The sequence below is a fragment of the Chelonoidis abingdonii genome, chromosome 4, assembly GCF_003597395.2.
Source record: "Chelonoidis abingdonii isolate Lonesome George chromosome 4, CheloAbing_2.0, whole genome shotgun sequence".
Taxonomy (NCBI): domain Eukaryota; kingdom Metazoa; phylum Chordata; order Testudines; family Testudinidae; genus Chelonoidis; species Chelonoidis abingdonii.
This window is the reverse complement of record NC_133772.1, coordinates 87,467,575-87,495,567: the sequence shown is the minus strand read 5'-3', so window position 1 is coordinate 87,495,567 and position 27,993 is coordinate 87,467,575. Positions and strand designations below refer to the sequence as shown.

The window sequence follows — 27,993 nt, the reverse complement described above, 5'->3', positions numbered from 1 at the left end:
GAGGTAAAATTTTACATCCATTTTAGAATAATGTAAACTGTTAATTAAAACCGAATTACTTTTTAACATTTGATGGGTCTGGCAGCTTCCACAGCACCCTGTATAGGAGGGGTCGGCAACCTTTCAGAAGTGGTGTGCCGAGTCTCATTTATTCATTCTAATTTAAGGTTTCGCGTGCCAGTAATATATTTTAACGTTTTTAGAAGGTCTCTTTCTATAAGTCTATAATATATAACTAAACTATTGTTGTATTTAAAGTAAATAAGGATTTTAAAATGTTTAAGAAGCTTCATTTAAAATTAAATTAAAATGCAGAGCCCCACGGACTGGTGGCCAGGACCCTGGCAGTGAGAGTGCAACTGAAAATCAGCTCGTGTGCAGCCTTTGGCGTGAGTGCCATAGGGTGCCTACCCCTGCTGTATAGCTAGCATCTGTCTTGGAAAATATTTTAGGTATATTTCAGGTTGAGCATATATAACAAGGGGATTGCTTCTCTAATAATTCCCTCTTAGAAATGGGAGTGAGTCATACAGGACCATATGTCGCTGCGTTTACAAAAGTAGTGGAATCTGATAATTTGGGACATTGCTTCAGAATAGTAATTTGTGGATAGGTTTTGGGTTTTCTCTCACTGGCTAAACTCCTTTTTCAGCACAGGTTCAAGTGGGCAACTGGATTCAATATGTAAATGAAGTAGTTGTTACGTCTACAGTGCATTTAATCCTTTATCTTTATCTTGCAAGAAGAATATTAAAGGTCTCTTGTAAACCTGTATTTCTCTTGACAAAGGTCTGGAGTAACTTTTTGCGTTATGTCACTGCCGACATTTTCAAAGTATCGCTCTTATGGAATATTAAATGTTGAGTTTGAATGTATATCTGAATCTGCCAACCCATTCCTTGCTCCACCTACAGATTGACAATCTATGGATGCTTATATGGCTGTTCATATATACTGAGTATGACCTTCCCAGTTTTGGGGCAGGATGCCAGGTAGCTGCAGGTATTTTAACTGCATTGCCATTAATGCTGAATTAGTTTAATGTTTAATAACCCAATAACAAAATCCTAAAATTTTAGGAAAGAATAAATGTGTTTTTACACATAGTTGCTATTGTTAGCATTTTGTAAAGATCAGGTAATATTCAATTATTTGGTATGTCATAAAGGAAATGAGACTAGACCAGTCAACTGTGTTACTTTACCATCTGTTTCTGTGTTCTCACAGTGAGACTTCAAGCATAGGTTCTTCAGTTCTGGCTTGAACTGAACCAGTCCTGCCTGGACAGAGTTCACTTACTCTTCCCCTGTTTCCAAAATTCATATGTGGATGTTGGTGTCTGGGGTGCTTGATAGCTACCACCGATCTTTCATGAGTAGTCTCATGCGGTATTCTGCCAGAGTACCCCATTCCTTTGATCTGAATGTAGTTCTGTAACCTGTGCAATCTTAACCTCAGGACTTTTGCTTCTCACAGAGCTGATTTCTGACAGGTCTCCCAAAAATCATTATATGCAACCCGCTACTACCAAAACAGTGTTACTTAGGATTGTTCTCTTCATTGTGTACCCATTACTGCTTCCATCCCTGTTTTCCTCTCACCCCGACCCAAATGAAAATCAGAAGTACTTGACTATTTCAAAGCCAAATACAAAACATTCTAAAAGAGTTGATGCAGATTTTTAAACCAATATACTATTAAAATGGAGAGAAGAGCAAAAGTTTTGTTATCTTAGAGGAGAAAGTTTGCCCCAGTATGTACGTTATTGGATTTTAATTTGGTAATGAAAGGGTAAATGGGTTGGAAAGTCCTGTAATGTATAACATGGTTAGTGATACTGTGATGCGTTAAGTAGGACTGCTATGCTTCAGTAAATGAGTGCTCATATGGTGCATTCTTCCATTTCCATCAGTGTGAACAGAGCTGGATTTCATTAGATTTTACAGCATCCAAGCCTCCAAAAAGAATAAACTGATTCAAAACAAAACTCTGCACTGAAAAGCATACAGAAAGAGTATGATTTTCAGTATAAAAAGCGAGGACAGATTCTTTCACACAGTTCTTACACTGAAGAATAATTGCAGTGATGCTGATAAAATGTAATAAGGGTTCACTTTCCCAGTAGGTCTGGGGAAGGGATAGTGTCAGTTTTTCCCACACTGAACTCCATTACAGACTCAGCTTAAGAACCACCATGTATCACAACGATGTTTAAGAGTGACTTAAGTGCTCTTGAACAGGGGAAAAAACAGTTTAGTAGCCCAGTGTGGCTGGAGGCAAACTAACCTGGTTATAACATTTTCTTTAGCCTGTATCTGTCTCTTACCGGAAAAAAATTTTTATTATACCCCTTAAATAGTTCTGAAATTATTAAATTGACCACAGTTTTTTATGTATGTATATGTATTTAAATATTTAAAACAAGCTTTTTATTGTTGTGCCTTTAATATTTTGACACATTTTTGATGAACAGAAATACTGTCATGAACCAAGTCTTTTAAATTAATACTTTAGTAATATTAAAGCACCAACAATAAACATTAGTTTCTATAAGAGACTCTATAAGCACTCTTTGGTTGTTGCGTCACCTCATAAACTCTTTGTAGATTAAAACGTGAAGTCTGGAAAACCAGAAATACATGCATTATTTTTTCATGTTTACTTATTCTGCAGTATTGATTGCATAGTAAAATCGTGAAAGCTTTGTGGAGTCAAAGTATCATTTCCATGAAACTTGAGATATCAAATAACACCTTATTACAGGCAAAAACACAGACCACAAATCTTGTGTTGGGATGCAAATCTTCCTAACAATGTAGAAGAATGTGTCTCAAGTGTTTTACTTCCCTTGTAAATCAGTTACGCAACCACCCTTGCCAGATTCCCAGTGAGATTGCAACAGTTTGTATCTCCTCTTGGCTCAGAAATATCTGACTGTGAAAGAAAGCAGCAAAAAGTAGTTAGTCAGAAGTTTGGAAATATCTTACACCTAACATTGAGTTCCTCTGGTACAAAGCATATTACAGACAGAATAATGGAGAATGATTGTTTCTCCAACTCTTATTTAGATTTTAATTTCTGGACAGCGTATCTGTCACTCTGCGCTAGAGATGGTGTATATTAATTTAACTATTAAAAAAAGATCCATTGATAGGTGGCAGCTACATTATTTATTTACTGGGCATGGGCATGACTTAAAATAGGTGTAGCCAAAACTGCAGTTTTTTTTTTCTTGACTTGTTTTAAAGAGAGCCCTGTCATAAAATGTGCACTGACTTGCAATGTAATGTGGAGGCTAGACTAGTTATGCAGTTCTAGAAGAATCTTTTCAATAAAAATTGTTTTTTTTAAACTTTGTATTTTCCATTAGTTTGAAATTTGTTTACTTTTGGAGTCAGATGAGTGAATCTGACCTATTTTTTTTCAAGGGGCTTATATTTAAAGGCTGTTTTTCCCTTGCAAAACAGGAGGATTGCACAGGGAGCTTCCTCTCTCATGATCTTCCTAATTACTTTTCTGTTGGCTAAAGACTTCATTGGTGCTTTGTGCCCTTATATGACCTGTTTGGTTTTTTTTGATCAAAGGGAGCTGGAAAACATTCAGTATTTGTTTAATCCATGGGTGGGGCAACAGGTGGTACCATGCACCCTGAACAGTTTCACAAACCATACCCACAATCCAAGACTTGGTCTAAAATGGATCATATCCCTTTCCAGTCCAAATGAAAAAAGTGCTGTGTATTTGTATGTGGCTTGACTACCCTGGTTCACATTAAAATTCATAAGATTAAATCTTCAGATTTGTGGTTGGCTGTGTAGTCCTTCAGACTGAGAATTTAACTAGTAGCTCTCTGAATGAGAACTTGTACTGCTGCTAATTTAAACTTTAGTAAAGTTTAAAAGTAGTTTCAGGTGTCCACACCAGACCTGCCAGAGTCCCTCTGCCAACTCTTTCATTTTTATACTTGCCTTTGGAGATTTTTCCTCTTCTTCTCTGTTGCTGTGTGAAAGACCTACACAAAGGGGAAACTTACAGGCTAACTGACAATACATAACTGTGAAACTGACTATACGCCAAGTGCACAAAATAAAATAATTTTTAAGTTGGCTCATCTTCTTGGATAACTTTTTAATTTAACCTCTGGTTAGTTTGTAGAAATTTGGGATTTAGTGGGGAACTGGTCTGTTTTATTTTTGGGGTAATCGCCTTGATTTTTAAGAATTGTTTTTCTCTGCTCTCCTTTCTCATTACTTCTGCAGTGGGCAAAGTCATCTACATACTGAACTGTACCTCTTGTAATAGTTCCTCTGTTATGACTGATTTTTATAAAGTACATAAGTCCTGAGTCAAGTGGTTCTGCTTCCCTCAAAGCTTTCAGCTTTTTGTAACAAACTGCAGTACATTTTTGTGCATTAAACTTGGAAGGTTTCCATCTGGGCTCTTAAATAGAACTCTAAACAATATAAAATTTAATTTCTCCATAGTTCCCTATCCTGGCCCAGACAAATGGGATACTTCCTTCTTCCAGCAGGTGGAAATTGACTGATTTCATGTTTGTATAAAACTCTAAAATTGCAAAACACTAAACGTGATAAGTACAGAAATCAGTAGCTGATGATTTTTAGCCATGATGGCCCCTGAGAGGGAATAGAAACCATTCTATAGATATGTCTGTGTCCATCTATTTGGTACAGAAAGAATAAATCACTAGCCTGGGCTAGACTAGGAGGATTTACAATAATGTTCTTGGATACCTGTTACAACTATATGAAAGTGCTAAGAATCTGCAAATGACTTGGGGGGGGGGGCGGGGGGGACACTAAGTGTTTTGTTTTTTTTTTTAATGCTAGGGTTTTTAAATTATCATTTAGAGAACGTTGTCATGGGAATTTGACCATTTTGTCACAGTGACAGCAATCCATGTCCTCGTTTCCTGAATCTCAGATATGCATCCAGTGTGAATTGCTTATTTAACATCTGAGCAAATCTAAGCACTTTATCCAGATGTACAGACACTCTTTTCTTAACCTGTGTACTATATAATTTTTTAACATTAGCTTTATTTAAAATTTTTTAAATCTGACGGGACAGGGATGATGTGCATTGCCAATCAAGTGGCTGGCTGTAGGACAAACTATTTGGGCTGTCAGGTGATTCTGATAACAGTTCAGCTTCTTTCAATTCTCCATTGTTTTTCTTTGTTGCAGCAAATGGTTGTCTGACTAGCTGGACAGAAATTAATCCTAAGTAGGTAATAGCTTCTATTGCTGTAGAGGGTCCATTTCAATTCTGGCAACTAAGTTGTGAAAGCACACCCTCATAACTAGAGCTCCCTGGAAAATGGGCTTGTCTTTTACACAAAACGTTAATATTTTTGCTGAAAATTGAAAATATTTTGGTGAAAATGCTACCATAGTTCCTCATGGAAGATGTAGTTCAGGGGTCTCTCATGTTCCTTTTCTCCTCTGTAGGCTGAACTTTCTGGCTGAAATAAATCTGGTTGGAATGATGCATCAGTCTCCCATCTTGGGGAAGAAAGTGCATCATGGAGTCCCATAGCCGTGGGGCAAGATGTGAGAAATTCAGGTGGGGAGCCTGATCCATAGAGGAGAATGGGGGAGATGAAGTAACCAAAGTACAACTTCCATGAGGCAATGTAGCAAACAAAATTGTTTTTTGCCAAAATATTTTGGGGTTTGGCCTATTTGGGTTTCTGACAGAAAATTAAAATTTCTACAGAAAGACACTTTCACGAAAAATTGTGTTTGAGTTTTTAACTAATCTTCTAGTAACAGTTGAGATGGAAAGCTTTCAACCAGTCCTACTCTATGGTTATTGGTTAACTCTGCCTCTTAGTGTAAAATAATCCGTAGACAAAATAGAAGGCTGCAATTTTCAGAAGAGACCAACCTCTACACTGCAATAAAAGACCCACGGCACAGCCAGAGCTGGCCTCGATCAGCTGATTTGGACTTGGGCTATAAAACTGCAATGTAACTATTTGGGTTTGGGCCAGAGCCTAGGCCCTGAGACTTCACAAGGGAGGGTGGAGGGTCCCAGGGCTTCAACCTAAACCTGAAAGTCTACAATAGAATTTTATAGTCTCACAGCATGAGCACTGTGAGCTTGTCAGCTGACCTGGGCTGGCTGCAGGTCAGACATACCCTGTGGGAGTTAAGTGCCCAGCTCCTATAAAAATTCATATTCCCTAAGGCTCTTGAGGCTGCAGTTCTTTAAATCTGCATGTTTTTATCTTAAAGAGGCTTTTCATGGGTAAAGCAAAATTCTAACTTAATGTTACTCTATCCTCTTTAGAACTGTTCTGCTGTTTGCTTTGCACACTCAGCATTCTTTTATTATTCAAAGAACTTTGAACTTACCTAGTTAGGACTTCATGAATGTGGAGGAGTTACTTGTTTGGCGTGATTAACTTTGTCAGTCATCAGCAGAGTGTGTGATAAGAAATGTGATCTCTTTGCATGCAGGTGCTGAGGGTGCACTCATTTTCACATCCTATTTATTTTTAGTTAATCAAATCCATGTTTGATGTTACTCTAGTTATATCACATACTAGTTTACACTTCCTTGTCTGTTAAAATTGTTTTTACTACCAAACTGCTCTACAGTTTTACCAACCACAAATTCAAAAATCAAGTCACCCCCCCATTAAGAAATTCTTTAATGATTAAATCACTTTTTATCTGGTGTTTGAGCTCTGTGCTTACTCCCAACGTGTTTGACAAGCCCAATACTACTAACCCTTGCAAATTTATTAAAATTAAGGAGACTTTTGGGAGAGGAAAGAGCAATGAGGACAATATTGTTTCAAGTAGCTGCTGGAGAGGAATCAAATTGCGGAGACAATCCCACTCTATCCCACTATCTTGGGGTGCAAGTCTGATTCCTCCATCCACCACTGCCCTAGGGGGCAGCACATTGTTATGGGGAGAACATAAGAATGGCCCTTCTGGGTCAGACCAAAGGTTCATCTAGCCCAGTATCCTGTCTTCTGAAAGTGGTCAATACCAGGTACCCCAGAGGGAATGAACAGAACAGGTAATCATCAAGTGATCTATCCCTGGTCGCCCACTCCCAGCTTCTGGCAAACGGAGGCTAGGGACACCATCCCTGTCCATCCTGGCTAATAACCATTGATGGACTTGGCCAGCCCTCTGTTGCCTGGCAACTAATGGTCAGGCCCTCCCCGCCCCTGCAAGGGGATGCTAAATGTGTTGGGAACAGAGATCAGGTAACCTGCTGGCCCGGACAGAGACACAGCCCAGAGAGGAGTAGCTGGAGGGGGGTTTTGATTCTGGAGCTGGCTGGGGACGAGGAGTGAGGGCAGAGGTGTGGGTTTGCCTTGCTGGGTCCCAGAATGGACCTGGCCGAGGGGTCTGGTTCGCGGTACCTACAAGCTCTGTTTTAGACCGTGTTCCTGTCATCTAATAAACCTCTGTTTTACTGGCTGGCTGAGAGTCATGTCTGACTGCAAAGTGGGGGTGCAGGACCCTCTGGCTTCCCCAGGACCCCGCTTAGGCGGGCTCACTGTGGGAAGCACATGGAGGGGCAGAGGATGCTGAATGCTCCAAGGAGAGACCCAGGAGGTGAAGATGTGTGAGCTTCTTGTCCTGAAAAAGTCTGCTCCAAGGGAGAGGAGGCTCCCCAAGGTCCTGACTGGCTTTGTGGGGAGCGGTTCCAGAGCATTGCCCAGGGACATATCCTCCATGAACTTACCTAGTTCTTTTTTGAACCCTGTTATAGTCTTGGCCTTCACAGCGTTCTCTGGCAAGGAGTTCCTATTCGCTATTCCAGGAACAAGCATACTGCTTGATGCCTTATTGCTCGAATCATAAAGATGAAGAAGTAAAGAGAGCTTTAAATGATGATTTTGACAGTGTCACTTTTTAAAATAGGCTGTAGGAAAATAAAGAATGCTAGGGAAACATACTTACTGGCAATCCAAAATTTCATTTCCTTTGTCCGGGTTCATTAATATCACCACACCCATGTAAAACGATAGAGAACTGCTCTGCTCAATTACCATGTTAATTTATAACAAAAAGTGACAGCTGCACAAAGCTTGAGGGGGGAGTTAATGACAAAACTCAGGCCTTTTGTCATTTGGAATCACCAAAGTGCTTTAGTGATGGCAGATGGAAAGGGGTTGACATTTCTTCTGAAAACTAGGTTGACTAAGAACGAAGTTGGTAGCGAGTTTCTTTAGCTTTTTTAATCCCTGCCTGTGTTCAGTTATGTGATAGCTGTGTTCTTTGAGGATTTCAAGCTGCTGAGATGTCAAGAATTGTAAACACAGACAAAAGTGAATCACTTTCCATGTAGCTCAGTGTCTAATAGTTTTATTTGGAAAGCAAAAATGTCAGCTGTGAAATTTTCTCCATGTAAGTTTTTAATATGGTGCTCTTTTCAAATTGCTTTTGAAACAAGCTTTCAAAGCCCTGCAGCTCACATGTTTGGACACACAATACCCATGCTTCCTGGGGATCACCCCTTGATCTAAAGAGACATGTGCAAGTGTCACCTGGCTTGCCTGGTTTGGTTTTGTTTGCATTCTAAAACCTCCTGGTCAAAAGAGAGACTTCGTTTTGGAGGTGTCTAGAAATTTCAGGATGGAAGGGGGCTGTCAAACTTGTTCCTTCTAGATTACCATTACTTTACCCCATCTGATGTTGCTGTTGGCTAGTTGAGCATAATACCCTTCTACAAGCGGAGCCTTCTCAGATCTCATCTCTAGCTGGCTCCTTGTTTACTAAGCCGCTTTCCTTTGAGAGACTTCCTTCTATTTTAGAAGGAAGCACAGATTCTCCACAAAATAGCATATAGCGATATTGGTGGCCTAAACTGTGGAAGAACTTAATTTTGATACCTGCTGAAATATATTTTTCTTCTCTAGGACGTGAAAACTGAGAAATGAACAAACTACGGCAGAGTTTTAGGAGAAAGAAAGATGTTTACGTTCCAGAGGCTAGTAGGCCACACCAATGGCAGACAGATGAAGAAGGGGTTCGCACTGGAAAATGCAGCTTTCCAGTTAAGGTAAGAGTTTGTGCCTTTCTCTCATTCTAGCCATTCATGCCATGCATTACTAGGCAAACATTTTTCTGGCAGGCATAGGTCACTGAGGTCCTTATTACATGTTGACCTATTTCATGGTCAAACCTCTGTGTGATTAGATGCAGTCTTTTAAAAAGAATCATACAACAAATGTCTTGGAAAATGGCTTGCTCGGGAGTTTTCTATATGGATATTACCTGAGTGAAAGAAGTCTTCTAGTTGGGCAGGGAAATAATAAGTTTGCTTTTATTCTCTGGCTGAATACAAGTGTCTGCAAACCTTGTACATTGGTTTGGCAGAATTCGATTTTTACTTTTTTATAATTTCAATGGACATTATTGGTAATTTTTGAGCAGTTTTTTAAAAAATTTTCAGATGCACAAATTATGGGTTTAAAACTTTTTATTTTTATTTATTTTAAACTTTTGTGGGAAATCCTGTGGGGGGACAGACAGTTTAATAACAGATGTTGAGATTCAAAGAGTTAAAGCTGTATAATGGTTAAAACAGATTATCAACATTGCATGTCAAAATATACAAAGTAAATATCATTAAATCAACCTCTTAAGTTCTCAAACATAGTTTTTCTTTTAGCCTATCTGTAAATTTAGATTGATGGAAATATTTTTTCATTGATTGCAATGGTACACACAAACCAATGTTTACTGACATTTAACAGTAAAAATCTAATTCTTACAAGCGTACCTGTAGGCTGTTCAGGAAAGTGCTATGTTTTATTTAAAAAAAATATTATGGAGGCATCAGTATGGACTCAAATGTTAAGACTGAACTATGAGTTGCACTTACAGCAATACTAAATCCCTCTTTGACACTTACTGAGTGAATTTAGCCTTCAGATTTAGTATTAACTCTTCATTACTGTTGTGGCAGATATTCAGTCTTGGGAAGATACACTGCTATATTAGGATGTGTAGATTGTATGCACAGCGACTTAATGAGTGGATCAAGTATATAAATATTTAAAATTGGAATTAACCTTTTTGAACCCTCAGAACAAGTACTGTAAATACAGCCTATCTGAGTACCCTAAGCAGATTTTACTTCTATCCCTTCTTTTCTCGCTCTCCTTTACTGGTCCCTACTTTTCCTTGACTGAGGTGTATTCTCAGTTCTTGGCTTTTCCTCCTTCTTACCTGTCTCAAAATGCTGGTGAAGAGAGGTTTTTTCTCTAGTGCTCAGTCAGCCTCATATGCCACCTCTGCCTTCCTGACTGTTCCTAGGCTGAACAAGTTGGGTAGGCCAGGATATGCAGGTGCTTCATAATATAGGGGAGGCTGGGATGGTTAGGATGACTTGCAAGCAGGTTTCCTGGTTCTACCCTACCTTGAGAGAGGATTTCTGACCACCACTAGGGAACATCGTTCTTAGTGTATGTCTGCAGTAAAAGACCTATGGCAGCGATTCTGAACCCAGGTCAGCTGACTTGGATTGAGGCTGCAGAGCTAAAAAAAATAGCAGTGTAGACATTTTGGACTAGACTCTGAAGCCCCATGAGGGGAGAGGTCTCAAGCTTGGGCTTGGAGGCGCTTCCTTTTCTCAGGATTTTAGAGTCTGGGCTCCAGTCCAAGCCCAAATGTGTATAGTGCCATTTTCAGCCCCATGAACCCAGTCAGTCTTTTTGTTGCAATGGATCTTTTATTGCAGTATGGACATACCCTGAGTAGCTCCACAGTAATCTCTAGAAACTGGTCAGCTTCTAAGATGTTGGACACTGAAGGATTACATACCAGTACACAGAAAGGAAAATGACATTTTAAAGGCTTCCTTCAGAGACACAAGTGTTTTCTGCTACTTTTAAAACTGTAATATATAGTATCCCCAAATACTGAGGCTTCTGAAGCATGTGCATGTTGGCTATTTGTTAAGCTTCTCTATGTAAATACTGTGTTTTAGCCTTAGACTAGAAGGGAGGGGCTGTAATAAATAGAATATGCGTGATTCAAAACTCTAATAAGATATTGTAAGAGGCTAGGTATAAAAGCCAGGATGTCTCCTAACTTCTAGTCTATTGGGCATCTGGATTAACTCAAAGTGAAACTGCTTCTGTGATCGCTACATGTTGCATTGGCATGGATAGCTTCTCACATGTCATAAGTGTTATGCTACAAGTTAGGATCTTCAGTTGTAGTGGCAGATGCTTGTTTCCTAGAATTGTAAGATGCACCTATCTTTGGGCATGTGTTCGCAAAGATTAAAAACAATGCAACAGTAAATGAGTATCTTCTGGTAAAAAGGTAAGCAAATAAATGATTCTTTACATCATGTACTGTTGCTGGAGCTTTATCAAAACCATGTTTTCCTGATCTATGCTGTAACTAACTTATAGAATTGAGTCGGTTTTTGGTGTTCTTATTGGAAAAATGACTGAATAAATATACTTCTTGTGCAGGTAGGTTCCCCTCTGCAGGCTTACTTGCTCCACTGGTGTGTAATGGAGTTCATATTTAAATTCAGATTTAAGATGAGAAGTTGAATTCTAATTGCAGAAGTTAACCAGACCTATTGATGATGATAGCAAATTGCTCTGATTGTGTCTCAGTACACTATGCATTGAGATGGGCAGTAATGGAAAATGGTTTATTAGCTTTGGGATTTAAAGTGGATGGTAACCAGTATTTAACAGATACAGGCAGGAAGTATGCCATTATGAGCAAACAAGATAAACCAAATTTGAAATTGTTAGTTTGGTGGGTGGAATTATATTTTGTTCTTTAGAGGAATATAGCCTTGCTCTGTTGAAGAAGCGCATCCTGTCAGACAATTCTTGGGGGCTGTTCAATAATGCACTATACTTCAGGAAAACATGCTGTTGTGTATGGGTTTATATCTAAATGGGTGTTCCTGCTTCCTGATGAACATCAGTGGAGAACAAAACATTTAAAATTGACTTTTTTCCAAAGATCCCAACAGTCTGATACACTGTGAAAATAGAAACAAGACCTTCCATTTCAATAACCCATAAGTGGATGTTGCGGAGAGAGAGAGCATTTGTGTTAAAGTGTACTTATGCTGTGGAGACAATACTGCTGCCTCAGTCTGCCATCAGCTTTTGTTTTGAGATGCCCAAAAGGTTACTGAACAATTATGATGATGGATTTAGAGTCTTAAAAGGATTAGGCTTATTTTACTAGTCTAATTGGCAGAGAGCTGAGAATCATCCATGTAATGTTGTTACAACAGGCTGTAAAATGTCCTGTGCTGAAGTAAAACATACACTTGGAATTTGAAGCTATGTGGAGCTTAGTATTTTTAAAATATTAGTACTAAACAATTTATTTAACTTATATCACTGAGCTTTATTTTGGGAATGGGCCTATTGCTAGCATAAAGGCTAACTAAAGTCAATTAAAGTGTTTGCTATATGTCTACCTTTTCTTTGTAAAGGGGATGAAATGTAGAGATGGAGGAGGGGTAAGATGTAGCTATCAGGCTCTGCTTTTTTGCCTAATGTTAGTGTGGTATTCTGCTTACTTTGCAGTCATTTTTGCTCTGGAATGGGGAACTACATAGAGGAAAATAGAAAATTTAAAAGCACTAGCTTTCTCTGAACCCTCTTGTAAATGTTGTAGTCAGATTTAAAATTCTTAAATCTGTAGTTAATTGCAGCTACACTAGTCTTCTTTTCCTAAAACTTCTGCAATTTCAGAAGCTAAAAGCTACTGTTGGCTTTTATCACTGTTCACCTTGTTCAGAGCAAGTCTAAGCAATGTGATGGTGAAGAAAAGACTAGTGGCAACTGACACCTTAGCTACACTAAAGCTCTCACCATTGCTATCTCTGCCCTTGTGGTTAAGGGAAAGGAGGCGGTTTGAGACTGAGAAGGGAAACAGATAAATAGAATGGAGATGGGATGTTGAATGACTTGACATTGTTGCTTTCTATGGATTACATTGGTGAGAGATGCAGTCCAGCAATCTTTCATAAGAACAGCCATACTGGGTCAAACGAATTGTCTATCCAGTCCAGTATCCTGTGGCCAATGCCAGGTGCTTCGGAGGGAATGAACAGGAGAGGTAATCATCAAGTGATCCATTCCCAGCTTCTGGCAGACAGAGGCTAGGGACACTTCAGAGCATAGTTTTGCATCCCTGCCAATTCTGGCTAATAGTGATTGATAGATCTATCCTCCATGAACGGATCTAGTTCTTTTTTAAAACCTGTTATAGTCTTTGCCTTCACAGCATCTTCTGGCAAAGAGTTCCACAGGTTGACTCTGTGTTGTGTGAAGAAATACTTCCTTTTGTTTGTTTTAAACCTTCTGTCTATTAATTTTCATTTGGTGACCCCTAGTTTTTGTGTTACAAGAAGGAACAAATAACACTTCCTTATTTACTTTCTCAACACCAGTCATTATGTTATAGACCACTGTCATATCCCCCCATTAGTTATGTCTTGTTCAAGCTGAAAAGTCCCAGTCTTGTAAATCTCTCCTCATATGGAAGCTGTTCCATACCCTTAATAATTTTGGTTGCCTGTTTCTGTATCTTTTTCAATTCCAAAACATTTTTGAGTCGGGGCAACCAGATCTGCACGTAGTATTCAAGATATGGGCATACCATAGATTTATGTAGAGGCAATATGATATTTTGTGTCTTATCTATCCCTTTCCTAATGATTCCCAAAATTTGTTAGCTTTTTTGACTATCCACAATGACGCCAAGCTCTCTTTCTTAAGTGGTAACAGCTAATTTAGACACCATCATTTTGTGTATAGTTGTGATTATTTTCCAATATGCATTACTTTGTATTTATCAATATTGAATTCCATCTGCCATTTTGTTGCCCAGTCACCCAGATTTGTAATATTTATAATCACAGGTATAGTCTTCAGTATTGACATATATTATCCCCTGTCTGCATGTATAAGTTTCCACACTTATAAGTAGGGCTCCATGATTTCTGCAATACCCCAAGCAACCGTCCCTGGTGCCAGCCACTCAGGCGCCCGCTCGAGCAGTCCCGCAGCCAGCCACACCAACTGCTGCTCTGGTGGCCCCTGGTAGATGGCCCTGTGGACTGCCCAAGCAGCAGCCGATGAGGCTGGCTCCAGGGACTGCCTGATCAGTGGACCCGGGGGCGGTAGGAGCAGCCTGAGCTCAGTGGCTCCCAGCAGCGGTCCCAGGGCTGTCCAGGGCTCCTCCCTCTGGCAGCCGCCGGAGCAACGGTGGCTGAACCCCACCCCCCGGCAGCTTGGTCCTCTGTGTCCCCTTCCCGTCTCTTTATGGCATAAGTCAGAGGTTCTCAAACTGTTTTTGCGGACCACTTAAATTGCTGAGGATCTTTCCAAATGTCGTTTGTGCCGTTAGCTAACTATTGTAAGGCTCTTTGGATAAAAGCGCTATATAAAAAAACCTTAAGAATAAATGTTTTTTTGTTTTACAAAAATCTCGTCTTTTAATATCAGTAGTTTTACCTTTCTAATGTGATGGATATGGCCCGCAGCCCCCGAGCTGGGTCTTGGAAGGAGGGGGGTCTCTCCTCACCTCCCTCCAGCAGCCACAGAGTTGAGGCTGGGAAGGAGGACCATCTCTCCTTGACAGCCGCAGCCCTGGAGCTGGGGAAAATCACCTCTTTTTCTCTGGCCACCTCAACCCTACGCATTCCAAATTCCTCCCACTCCTCTTCTTACCCCACTGCTCCCCCCCACCTCTTATTCCCCCCCCCCCCCACACACACCCCAAGGTCACCACCTCACCTTATACGTGCGTCTTCTCCTGGATCCAGGCACCTGGTTAGTAGAGCCATGCTTGCGTGGCTCCACTAATTAGGTGGGTGGCCCTTCATTCTCTAGTGTGCAGCCGCCCAGGCAGGCACCTTAGAGGGAACTATCCATGGACCACCTGAGTGGAGCTCGCCGACCACTGGTGATCCGCAGACCACAGTTTGAGAACCTCTGGTATAAGTCATGGACAGGTCACGGGTGTGATTTTTTTTTTTTTTTTTTTTTTGTTTCTTGCCCATGACCTGTCCATGACCTTTACTAAAAATACCCGTGATTAAATCATAACCTTATTTATAAGCACAGTGGTAGGGAACATAGTTAAGGGCAAGATTTTGGGTAGGACTATAAGTGACCATGGGGTTGAAGAGCAGCATTAAATATATGTTCTTCCAGAAACAATCTGAAGTGGCCAAACATAAATGTTTTAAGATATTATCTCAAGACTCTGGATCTGCTCATTTGAGACTGTAATTATTAAAACTGTGAGGATATTCACACTGTTGATTGGAGTGACTTTAGATCCAGAGATGAATATAAAAGTGAATTCCATTGAAAGTACTAATCTATTCCTTTTGCGTGTATTGGTTTTTGGAAATGGATTTGAATACTCAGTTGTTTTTATGCTCATAGTGTGTAGATATGCTTTTGTGAACAAGGCTAGAAATATTTTTGAAGGAAGTGATAAGAAAAATATCCTTTCTCCATATCTCAGAGAATGCAAAACATTCTACATAATTAAGTTAATCAAGGACCAAACTATTTCAATAAAATGCAGAAAAACACATTGTCAGTATTTCATTCTGTCCTTGGGATTTTAATTAAAATTTGATATACAACTCCTAATCACCTCTAAAGTGAAAGTCTTTGGATTAGTGGCTACTGAAGAAAGCACATTCAGGTTTTATAGTTTGGGGAGGTGTTGCCCACAGAGAAGCCAATGTAAAACAATATTTAAAGATTTTTCTTGAAGTGAAGGCAGATTAGTCCTCCTGGCATTCATTAACAGGTTTCTCAAGAATGGTTCACTTAAGTGTTGCCTTTGTAAATTGTCAGGGGATAACAAGCAAATACTTACTGCATGAGTCTGTTGTTCAGGTGGGTTTATCATATACTGTATAATCGCACTCTTGAGCTCTTGTATTTCAGAGACATTGAACATATAGACAGACTAGCTCAGTTGACAGAGGATCTGTCTGGAAGAATGACTCCACCAATTAGCCCTCAGCTGGAATATTGTGTCCATTTCTGGGTGCCACATTTACAGGAAAGAGGTGGACAAATTGGAGAAAATCAAGAGAAGAGCAACAAAAATGATTAAAGGTCAAGTAAACATGACCTATGAAGGAAGACTGGAAAAAAATATGGATTTGTTTAGTCTGGAGAAGAGAAGACTAGGGGGTGGGAGGGCATAACAGTTTAAGTACATGAAAGTTGTCACAAGGAGGAGAGAGAAAAATTGTTCTCATTAAACACTGAGGATAAGAGAAGTAATGGGTTTAAATTGTAGCAAGGGTGGTTTAGGTTGGACATTAGGAAAAACTTCCTAACTGTCTAGATGTTTAAGCACTGGAATAAATTGCCTAGGGAGGATGTCGTATCATTGGAGATTTTTAAGAGCAGGTTAGACAAACACCAGTCAGATAATACTTAGTCCTGCCTTGAGTGTGGGGGACTGGTCTAGATGGCCTTTTCTAGGTCTCTTCCAGTTCTGTGATCATCTTTGCATTTTAGTAAACTGGTAGGCCCATCTGCAAAATTTGTTCATAGTAATCTGTAAAGCTATCTCCTTCAGCAGGTAATGGAACTATTAGAGAGTCTCAATTCTGTGAACTTGTTCCTTTCTACCTCCTGGCTCTGGTGGAATGTTCAAGGAAAATCGACCAAAAATATTATAATTATTATAGCTCCACATTGGGCCCAAGAGAGCATGGTGCTTGTGCTTGGGGTGGATGTCCACTGAGGGCAAGGTATTCCTTCCTGTTCAGAAGGACACGTTGTTGTCAGTGTTGTCAATTAAAGGCCCCTGGGGGGAGGGTGAGTGAATGAGTGGTATTATGGTAGTGGACAGAGTAACTGAGCACAGTACTCTCAAGATTATTAAAATTGAAAGGTTGACTTTCAACTTGTTTACTTTGTACACTTAAGTGTTAAAATTAACCTTTGAGCAGAGGAAAAACTGCCAAACATATGCAGTGTACCAGGGCGAGACAAACTCACTTCACGTGTGACTCACTTCTCATTAGTTTAAAATGTAGAAGTGTAGTAGTTTGTTTTAAAAAACCCTCTAATTTAGTGATAGAATTGATCAAATGTATTCTTATATACATACTCCATAAACTTATATCCATTACCAAATCTGAAATTAATTTACATATGCACATTTAAAAACAGGCTTTCATGCTGCAGATGTTACCTCACAGAATTTGCAGCTGTTTTCTGTTTCAATGACTAAAGTATTCAACATTATGGCTTTTTTTCTTCTTTCTGAAATGCCTTTCTAAGGTCTTTCTGGGTAAGTAGTTTTTATTCAAGCAGCAAAGAATCCTGTGGCACCTTATAGACTAACAGACATTTTGGAGCATGAGCTTTCGTGGGTGAATACCCACTTCGTGCATCTGATGAAGTGGGTATTCACCCACGAAAGCTCATGCTCCAAAATGTCTGTTAGTCTATAAGGTGCCACAGGATTCTTTGCTGCTTTTACAGATCCAGACTAACACGGCTACCCCTCTGATATTAGTTTTTATTCATACAAGTGCACTTTGGAGTAACTTGTCTGTGAAATTTATATCAGAAAAATTAGGTCATTTCCTTCCCTACGTAACTAAACATATCAGATTTTTGCAAGTTCTTAGTGCTTTTATCCAATTGCATGTGTCAAACTGGACAGTAATAAGTGATTTCCTACTTGTAAATCTAGAATGCTCAGCAGCCTGATATATCTGGGTTTAATTCATCATTTTTACTATATCCTTTTCTGTGGTGAGACTCATTTCTGATTTTAACACACCTAAGAAGGCTTTTGGTTGCTCTTACTCCAAGAGCAATCAAAGAGAAGTATTCAGATTCTAGAGTCTTCAATGGAATACAAGATATATTCACCAGCAAGGTCCAAGTGAAAGAAACATGCAAAACTTGTGCAACTTTTGTATAAAAGTGAGACCAGAATGGATTTACATTCTCACATTGGATCCTATACTGCTAGTGTCAAATGATTTAGGCTTTCCATCAATATTTGATTTTCTACATAGTACTGATGACAACTTACACATTTTCTAATTACATTTGTATCATTAATATATCAGAATTTTCAGAGTGAATGTTTTTCTTTAGCTTTTTAACTAGCCCTCAATTTAGAGGGAGACTGAGATGAAATTTTATTGTTTTATGCTCAGTGATCCCTAAAACAAGGAGGGAGGAAGAAAGGATTGGGCTTCAGGAGGGGGTGTGGGCTCTGGGCTGAGGCAGAGGGGTTTGCAGTGTGGGAGGGGATTCTGGGCTGAGCCTGGGTCAGGGGATTGGGGTACAGCCACACTGACCACAGCTGGAGTAGTTCTGCAGCCACTGCTCTGGCAGCCATGGGTTTCTGGCCTTGGGGACTGCCTGAGCAGCGGTCCCAGGGTAGTCGCTGACCCCCCAGGGCTCCCATTGGCCCACTGGAATTCTCTCCCCCTTCCCCTGCACTCACCCTAAAATTCAGTCGCATATTTATGGTATAAGTCATGGACAGGTCACAGGCAAGAAATAAAAACTCAGTCTGTGACCTGTCCATGACGTTTACTAAAATACCAGTGATTAAATCATAGCCTTACTTATATGGCCCCAGTGGGCTTGACATCAGTTGCAAATCAGCCACTGTCCTCATGTTACTGTGTTCCCTTCAACTTCCATTTTAACCCTCTTCCTGTTTTCTCCTTATTTGAGATTTTAAATGGAGAGTTTATATGAAAGGTCATTGCATTTTTCATGCACAGAATGAGATCCAGTATCACAAACATCAAAAGTCATGAGTTCAGGCCTCCCAAAATCATTACTTTTTAAAACCGAGATTCTTTTTATATTGGCCTTTTGGTTTTTGAGCCTTTAGGTTATCCTGGAGTCATGCTTTCAAGCCTTTCTCTGTAACCAGGAGAGCTAGAAACTTACTTTTTTAAATGAAAGCTGAGACTCTTGCATCATCACAAGATTCCAGGAGCTGAGGGCTTTAAGGGGAGGAAAAAACCTGAATAGAAACTCACAAGAAAATTGTGAGAGCTGGCAACACTTGATATGTTGAAAATCATATTTTAAAGTTAGCCTATGTTGAATTAGGTATGTCAGAATGTCACACAAGAGTCAAGTGCTTGGAAGCATGCAGAGTTTATAAGATCTTATAAGGACTTGGTGGTTTTCTTCTCTACACCCAATTTATTTTTACCTTCCTAGATGTTGGACTTCCCAAGTGAAACTGATCTGTTCTTCAAGTGCTTGTTCATTTTCCATTCCATGTTAGGGGCATGCGCGATGTGTGCAAAGTTGCCAGAGATTTTTCTCTCCGTGATATCCATTGGGCCGGCTCTAGCACCCGCTGTTGCTGTGCGCTCACATGCCCTTATAAGGGGCCTAACCAGCCTACCACACTCTGTTCCTTCTTACTGCCTGTAAAAACAGCTTATCTTGCCTTGGCAAGGCATTCATCAGTAGTTCTTGTTGTTCTTGCTTTCTTTCCCAAGTTTCATTCCCTTCCGTTTTTCTTTTGGTGGTAGTGTAAATAGTTAGACCCTCGCATTTGTTTAGAGAGACATCTTCTTCCCCTGGGGCCAGGCATGCCCTGGTCTCCAGGCTTCAAACTCTGTGTCTCCTGTGGCAAGCCCATGCTAGTGAGTGACCCTCATCCCTTCTGTCTGGGGGAAGCTCATGTGGTGTGAGAGCGTTGCCAGATCTGCCACCAGTTCAAGTCTCATGTGTAAAAAGGACAGAAGGTAGACTAAGGTTCATCCTGATGGAAGCTGCACTCAGACCAACGTCGGGGCCAAACCAGTCAGCCTCAGCACAAGGTACCTCGGCATCTATGCGGAGTTCTCCTCTGGTGGCATGTGTCTTTCTGCACTGTTCCCCTTCACCAGTGCCAAGGAAGAAGCACAAAAAGCAATGGTCCAAGAGGGGATTTTCCCTGGATCCAAAGAAGGACAGGGGGTGCAGCAAAGTGTGACCTGTCAGTCCACTTTTTTTATAGTGCAAATATTTATAATCTAAAATATAAAGTAAGCAGCATACACTTTGTATTCTTGTTGTAATTGAAATCAATATATTTGAAAATGTAGAAAAATATCCACAAATATTTAAATAAATGGTATTCTATTGTTGATGCGATTAATTGCGACTATTTAATCTCGTGATTAATTGCAATTATTTTTTAATGGTTTGACAGCCCTAGTCAAATCACTGAAGAGTACAATCACCCATTCATCATGTGCTTCATTGACTGCTTTAAAGTGTGATACTGTCTGACACAAGCATCTCTGTAAGGTGCTGGCAGACATGAGGATTTAAAGCCTCATATTGGAAGTCACCATCACCAAGAGATCATGGTGAGAATGGCAATGCTCACAGTGAGTGAGTGGTTTTGCACTGGGCTGAATGAGTGACAAGGGTGGATTTTGTCCCAGGTGCCTTTACCATAGACACAGAATTTATTATGAGACAAGTCTTCAAAGATTTTGACAGAGTGGAAGGAGCTGGGATATCCATTGATGAACATATCTAAAGTGACCTCAGATAACATGATGAAACGATGCTCTTTTCTACAACCACCAATGCAATGCAACAAATATGGAAGTCTGTGTGAAAACAGTTAGTGAGGAATATGGACTATTCCTGAATATGATTGAAAAGAAAATGCATGCGTGTTGACCTGACTAACAAAAACAGGATGCAAGCAGACATCATAATTAATGGACAAGCTGTAGAGGCAGTAATTAATTTTAATAATCCGAGATCATGTATATCCAATCAAGGAGACTGTTCCAAAGAATTCAGAAACTAGAAAACTAGGGTGGACTCACTCAGCTGTAGCCTTACTTCAAATGTGGAAAAACCATGGCATCTCAGAATCTACAAACCTGTGACTTTTTTCCTTAGTGATTTATGGATGGGAATCGTGGAATGTCAATGCTGACAAAAAGAAAATTGAAGTTTTTGAAATGTGGTGCTGGTGAAGACTTACATATATCCTGGATGTGGGAAAAAAAGACAAGGAAATATTATTGGAGAGAAGTAGTTGATGTTGGAAACTGACAGACTCAAACTGTATGTACTTTGATCATACTAGATGTAGAGAATGGAATCGCTATTCCTTCCATTACTTTCTCAAGGTTGAGGGTCATGGCAGTATGAGACAAACATCCAGGAGATGGATTGATGGTGTTTGGCAGATCACTGGAAGGTCATCTATTGAGTGGTGGCAATTAGTGATGGATTGTAAAGGCTTCCAAAAATTCTGCTGTGATGTCACCAATATTCAGACCTGAATAAATGGATTTATTTATGGAAAAAGCTAGGGACTTATAGCACTAGCTTGAGCCTGCTACATTGCAAATGGATGGGCTTTTCAATCATCTTGGTTCTGATCTGCAACCCACCTACCATTCCATCCCCAGGCATCTTCCAAGTGGAGACTTGAGAAGTGGTGGGTATGATGTGCTCGATGGGAGCAGTAGGATTGTATCCCCAATATCTCATGCGGGTAGCAGTTTACTATACTTCATATCCTGCCCTGCATATTCCCTTCTTGAACGCACTCCCCAACCTTAAAGAGTTCAAGCCTCACATTTTTCACACTGAAGGCATAAACTGACCCAGTTTGACTTGCCCCAGCATTATCTTAATCTTGGGAAGAAACTCTACTTACCCTGATACCGCTGTACTCCTCTTCACCTATGATACAGGCCAAGGTTTAAATTTCCTTCTGTAGAGTGGAAGAGTCAGGGTAATAACTTGCTCCATCATCCATCCCATAAAGATTGGTTTCGGAAAATGTTCAGATACACTGGTTAAAATAAAATTTTGATGACCGGTTATTAGGACAACCTTCAGTGGTATCTGTGATGTTGCACCCCATAATGCTTTATAGAAATATGCTTAAGAATGTAAGTATGACATAATTGGAATATGTTTTATGCTACATTTTGTCAGTTAGAATCAGGACTCACAATTTGTCAGACCACTCTGTTTATTAGCGCAGCACTCCGCCAATAACATTCAGAATATGTGAGCAGCCATGCAAGGCCTGAACAGTCTTATTTATACAGATAAGAGCGTGAATTAGACAAACGGACAAAGAAAGCAAAAACAGTAAAAATCACCTGGGGCACAGCATGCATTTCCCACTTCCTTACTAACTGTTATCGATCTAAGGCTAATACTTCACCAATTGCCCTTAAACGGTGCAATTGTTCTATGTTAATGTCTGTATTCCTGACACCTGGATTGCAACATTCCAACAATTTTGCTTAAAGGTACAGACAACATTTCTTTAATACTTTCTATTCTTACAATATAATTCATTCTACTTTCACAATATGCTGTGTAACACATCTCTGCAAAGGTTATGATCTACTGAATATAGTCATCCTATTTGTATGCATGTATCATTTTTGTATTCAAAGTTATGAATATTGGCTGTGTACTTGTTTGATTTTTAAGTAGCCTCAGTGAAGCATTTGGTCAGCTTCTTGAGAAAAGACTATTTTCAGTAAGTGCCCAATCAGGAAACACTTAAGATGATGATAGAGTTTGATAGATGCGAATCCATGTCTGAGCTTTCCTGGGAAGATTCCTGTAGAGAACTAAGTCATGCATGGACATGTGACTTGCCGAAGTGACTCCAAAACTCCATCTTGTAGAGGGGATTCTACACAGGGGGAAGGAGGGATTTCCACCCATGAGAGAGAAACTATATAAAGCCCTGGGAGACCCCTCCATTTTATCTTCATCTGGCTGAAAAGGTAGCCCCTCCACCCCCCAAAGGGTACCTGAAAGAAACTGGAACCAAGGACAGTAACCACAGGGGTGTGAGTGATTGCTGGACCCGGCCTAGAAGGAGGCTAGTCTGTAAAAGAAGCTTACTAGAACATCTCTGAGGGCGTAATTCATCTGTAATCATTTTCTTACTGTATTAGGCTTAGACTTGTGTGTTTTCTTTTATTTTGTTTGGTAATTTACTTCTGTCTGTTATTACTTGGAACCACTTAAATCCTACTTTTTGTATTTAATAAAATCACTTTTTACTTACTGATTAACCCAGAGTATGTATTAATACCAAGGGGGGCAAATAGTTGTGCATATCTCTCTATCAGTGTTATAGAGGGTGAACAACTTGAGTTTACTCCGTATAAGCTTTATACAAGGTAAAATGGATTTATTTGGGGTTTGGACCCTATTGAGAGTTGGGTATCTTGAGTGTTGAAGACAGGAGCACTTCTTAATCTGTTTTCAGTTAAACCTGCAGCTTTTGGGGGACGTAGTTCAGACCTGGGTCTGTTTGTAGCAGGCTAGCATGTCTAGCACAACCAGGCAGGGTTCTGAAGTCCCAAGCTGCCTGGGAAAATGAACTTAAGAGGTAGTCTCAGCACATCAGGTGACCGTTCCCAAGGGGGGTTTTGTGATCTAACCCATCTTAGGAACCTGTATTATACACAACATCCTGTTTGAATTGGGCTCTGTCTACAGGGATTTTAGCTTCCTATAAAGGCATTGTGAGTGAAATCCTGGTGTAAAAGTGAAATCTGTTGAGCATCTTAAGGCTGCAAGTTGGTGATTGTGTAGTATCATTCATTCCTGGTTTTGGTTGCCTTGGAAGCTAAATGGAAATAGGTTCAATACTGTATTCTTACTATTTACATACTACTGGAAAAAAATGCAGGTTTTTGAAGAGAGGTTAGAGATGCTATGATCCTTGTATCAGTGACTGCATTTCACCAATGAATTTGCTGCTTCTCTACTGTCTATCAAAAAAATCTTTCACCCTGTGTAGACTTTGGTATGAAGAAGACATGTACCTGTTTTGTACAAAAGCACATTAAGCTTTTGCCACGAACACTGGTTTTGAGTTCCTGAAGGCTTTTAATGTCAATGGAACATTGTATGTCTGTAAAACACCATGCAGACCTATTATGCTGTGTAACAAAGAACAAGCCTCAGCCAAAGGACTTGACAATCCAAATTGAATGTTTCTCCCTCCTTTGTGTGTTTCCCAGAATGGTCATTTTTGGGACAATGAAAGATTGGGCAGAGAACTATTGGGCTTCTTCCAGTTTTTTAGACTCTTGTGTGGCCCCTTGAATTTAGTTGGTTCTAACACAATATATTGCTGCAGTGCCAACAGAACTTCAGTGAATTCTGTTGCCTTTCACCCACAATGCTGAACTTTGTAAATTAACTTTCCGTCATAAACTTTAGGGAACAGACCATGTCTTAACTCTCTGGTTCTCAAACTTTTGTACTGGTGACCCCTTTCACATAGGCAAGCCTCTGAATACGAAAACCCCTCCTCCCCAGCGTGCGTACGTACACACCACACACACACACACACACACGCGCACGCACACACAGTAAAAACACTTCTATATATTTAACACCATTATAAATGCTGGAGGCAAAGCAGGGTTTGGAGTGGAGGCTGAGAGCTTGCGACGCCCCATGTAATAATCTCGTGACCCCCTGAGGGGTCCCATCCCCCAGTTTGAGAACCCCTGTCTGAACCTAATTAGCTGTTTCATCAGAACGTGAAATACTGGTCTACAGAACCATAACTGTTGCTTCATTAGTAGGTGTATCTGGCCATTTCTGTTAACATTTCAAATATAAGATCAGACAGGAAGGTAAACTTTGTTTTTCAGATCTAAAGTGTGTTCTCTCTCTATATATATATGCTGGGAATTGTAAAGGTGTACCTTCCACATTTCTGGAAGCAAAATTGAAGCCTTATGCTTGCATAATAGCCCAAATCAGGTGATATGTGACGTAGTTTTTAGCATTGGTTAAATATGGGAGTCATATGCCTCTCCTCTGAGCTGGAGGTGAAAGCCACATTTTAAGAGTTGGAAATAAGGTTTCTAAAGATAAATGAATGGAGAGAACCAGCTGCTACTGTTCAGTTGGAAACTGTTTTCTTCAAGGCTGAGCTAACAAGACAATAGCTACGTTGTTGAAAGTTCTTTGCAGACAGATTCTTTTAAAAATCTTGTTCTGTAGAGCACAACAAAGACTGCAGAAATGTTTTTTTTTAATTTCACTTGTAACAATCATCGTTGAAGTCAATAGATGCTATCTTTTGGCTTCTGTCAAAATGATAGGATGAAAATAACATACTTTGTGTCTTTCATCCAAGGATCTCAAAGTTCAAGTGTAGAAAAAGTGCATTCTCTGTCCCTTCCCCAGTACATTTGGAGGAAGGCACAGCTGTGATTTTTTTTTTTTTTTTTTTTTATAATTCATTGACTGTCGAATGAAGTCTGGATTGTGCTCTTGTGGAGTGAGCAGATGCAGTTGATATGTAATAATGTCCCATTCATTGATGTGAAAGTGCTGTTGAGAACTGCTGCTAAAACTCATGTTCAAAACAGCAGCAACAGAGCTGGTGAAAATCACAACATGCCAAACCTCTCCTTGAGAAGTCACAACATTTTGGAAAATGGCTGTCTTTTTTGTAGTGGGACATGAGGCAATGTCCCTTGCTCAGAAAGAAGTTCAATAGGATAAACAAGTTGCCAAATACAGGGACTGAATTGGCTGGATCTATGTAGATGGAAACATTCTGCCTACACTACTGTAAATGAGATGCACAAATAGTTCCAGGATTTTTTTGAACTATTCTGTACGCATAAGTGCAGCTTGGACGTTTCCTTGGAAATAATATATTGGCCAAAATCCATGGATATGTGATGTGGTTTTACTAACTCAACTCTGATACCATGTTGGCATACTTTTGATCCTGGCTATGCTGACTTCTACGTCGAACTGAAATAGTTTCTAATCGTGCTTATAAAGATTGATTACGCCCTAACCTATTTTTAACACAGTTTGGTCAGTCAAATTACAAAATTCAGATCATAATTCTCCATTGTTGCAGCTCCACCAGTGGTAGAAAACATGAAAGCAAAGCATAGAAGGGCTCAGGAATTTTTACTATTGTCATACAAGTCGTGATTAAGTTGGAAGTTCAGTCTGAATATAGCTGCAATACAAAACTGTGCCTGGAAGCATGCATTTATAACTACTAAAAATGTATTCTAATTGCTATTTGAATGCATTTTTAAAGAAATATAATCATATTTAAGTAATTAAACTTCCTGTTCTAGTTAGTTTTATGTATGCAGGGCACTTCTCCCTTCTTGGATAAGTTTCCACAAAGGCTAAGTGAGGAGCATAATTGTAGTATTGCCGTCTGTAAGGGACTGTCTACACTTAAAAGGTTGTAGTGACACAGCTGCACTGCTGTACTGCTTCAGTGAAGACGCTACTTATGCTGATGAGAGCTTCTCCTGTTGGTGTAGGTGTAGGTAATCCACCTCCCCGAGAGGCAGTAGCTATGTCGACGGGACAAGCCCTTCTGTTGACGTAGCACCATCTGTTACGGAGGTTAGATTGGTATAACTGTCGCTTGTAGATATGGATTTTCCACATCCCTGAGCAACATAGTTATGTCAACAATAAGTTACTAGTGGAGACAAAGCCTCAATCAAAAATCTCAAGTTGGGTGTGGGATTGGCATAAAAACTAAATTTTAAAAAATGTATTCTTTGTCTTCTGGCTTTTGAATTTCTTGGGTTGCATTTTTCATTCATTTCCCACATTTTCCTCAACCATAAGGTTTAATAATTTTTTTAATGAAAGCTGAGATTCCTGCCTAATCAGGTGCTTTCAGGAGCTGGGGCTTTAAAAATGCCAAACGTCATGAATTCACAACACTGTTTGGGTCACTCTAAAGTTAAATCTTTAATAGTTTCACAACATCTAGAGTGTGGTATTTCAGCAAGGAGAAAGCTTGAGGAGCTTGTAGTACTAGATTTAAATAATTCTCATGTCCAGTTTAACAAATTTTGAAGTATTTAGTTTTTAAATATAAAATTTCCTCTGAGTTGAATATATTATGTCTTTCTTTTCTTAATGCCCTGTGAAATGGTAAACTCCTTAATTTCTGATTGTGTAATTCAATGGCCGACTTTTATCTTGTGTTATGCAAAACATTATACAACTGAAAGTTTTAAAGATACCTTGCAATAAAATATTAAATGGTGAGAATGGATTGCTGAAGTGAAAGATATGGTAACCTGTGTTAACAGTATCATACAGCATTCCCACATTCTTTGCTGCTTAAGACTTTTAGGTTTGGTTATTGAAGTAAACTTAAGCCTCATCTCATATTGGGTGCTTTCTCTGAACATTTTAATTATATTGCAATGGCAGTATGAGGTCTTAAAGTACTCTAATCACAGTAGGAAGAACATAAGGGGTAGGGCTCTTTACCAGAGTTCAAGTGTCTTTCTGAGATGGTTTGAGGTTCGTAAATGTTTGCCTTCTTGGTTCTGGGTCACCTTAAAAGTGCTATCCAGTATAGGCCTGAGTGACACAGAAAGCCACTTATGCACCTGATCACTAATTCCTGTGCCATATACAGTAGGAATGCAAATCTGAGTCTCAGCTCACCCAGTATTTTTTTTTTTCTGTCAAGCATCTCATCTAGATTGGTATGGGTTGGAGGTGAGTGTGGCTTTCTGTAAACATGTAAGTATTCAGAGGGGCTGCCATGAAGTCTAACTTTTTTCTCTTTCCTTGCAGTACTTGGGTCATGTGGAAGTGGATGAATCCAGAGGAATGCATGTCTGTGAAGATGCTGTGAAGAGACTGAAAGCTGTATGTATATCCGTTTCATCAAAATGTTGACTCGTGCTGTGAATGTTGTGCCAAGATGTTGCTGATTCTGCAATAGCATTCCAGTTTCAAGTTGTGCACTTTTCACCTTATGTAAGAAAAAGTTGGATCATTTACAAGACCCATTGCATATGATTATAGAGGCACATGTAATCTGGGAGTGGGAAGGGAGAGAGTTAAGTTTATTCTTCCTAGTTGTAGTAGGTAGTAGATATTTTCAAACAAGGGTTAGATAAAGAAAAATGGAGACAACAGTGACCCATACT

General features: G+C 39.7%; 1 protein-coding gene across 9 annotated transcripts in view; it reads left to right on the top strand.

The window, feature by feature from the left end:
• The window catches only part of NUMB (NUMB endocytic adaptor protein), a 135,022-nt gene that overhangs the window by 71,414 nt on the left and 35,615 nt on the right, over positions 1 to 27,993 (top strand). For 8 of the 9 annotated variants that reach the window (XM_075065432.1, XM_075065430.1, XM_032781359.2 and 5 more), the window contains 2 exons: positions 8,912 to 9,054; positions 27,635 to 27,709. In XM_075065432.1, the coding sequence (XP_074921533.1) occupies positions 8,929 to 9,054; positions 27,635 to 27,709 (201 nt within the window). In that variant the 5' untranslated portion in view covers positions 8,912 to 8,928. Of the gene's footprint in view, positions 1 to 5,567; positions 5,627 to 8,911; positions 9,055 to 27,634; positions 27,710 to 27,993 lie in introns of those variants that run through there. The other variant, XM_075065428.1, reaches the window with a different exon arrangement.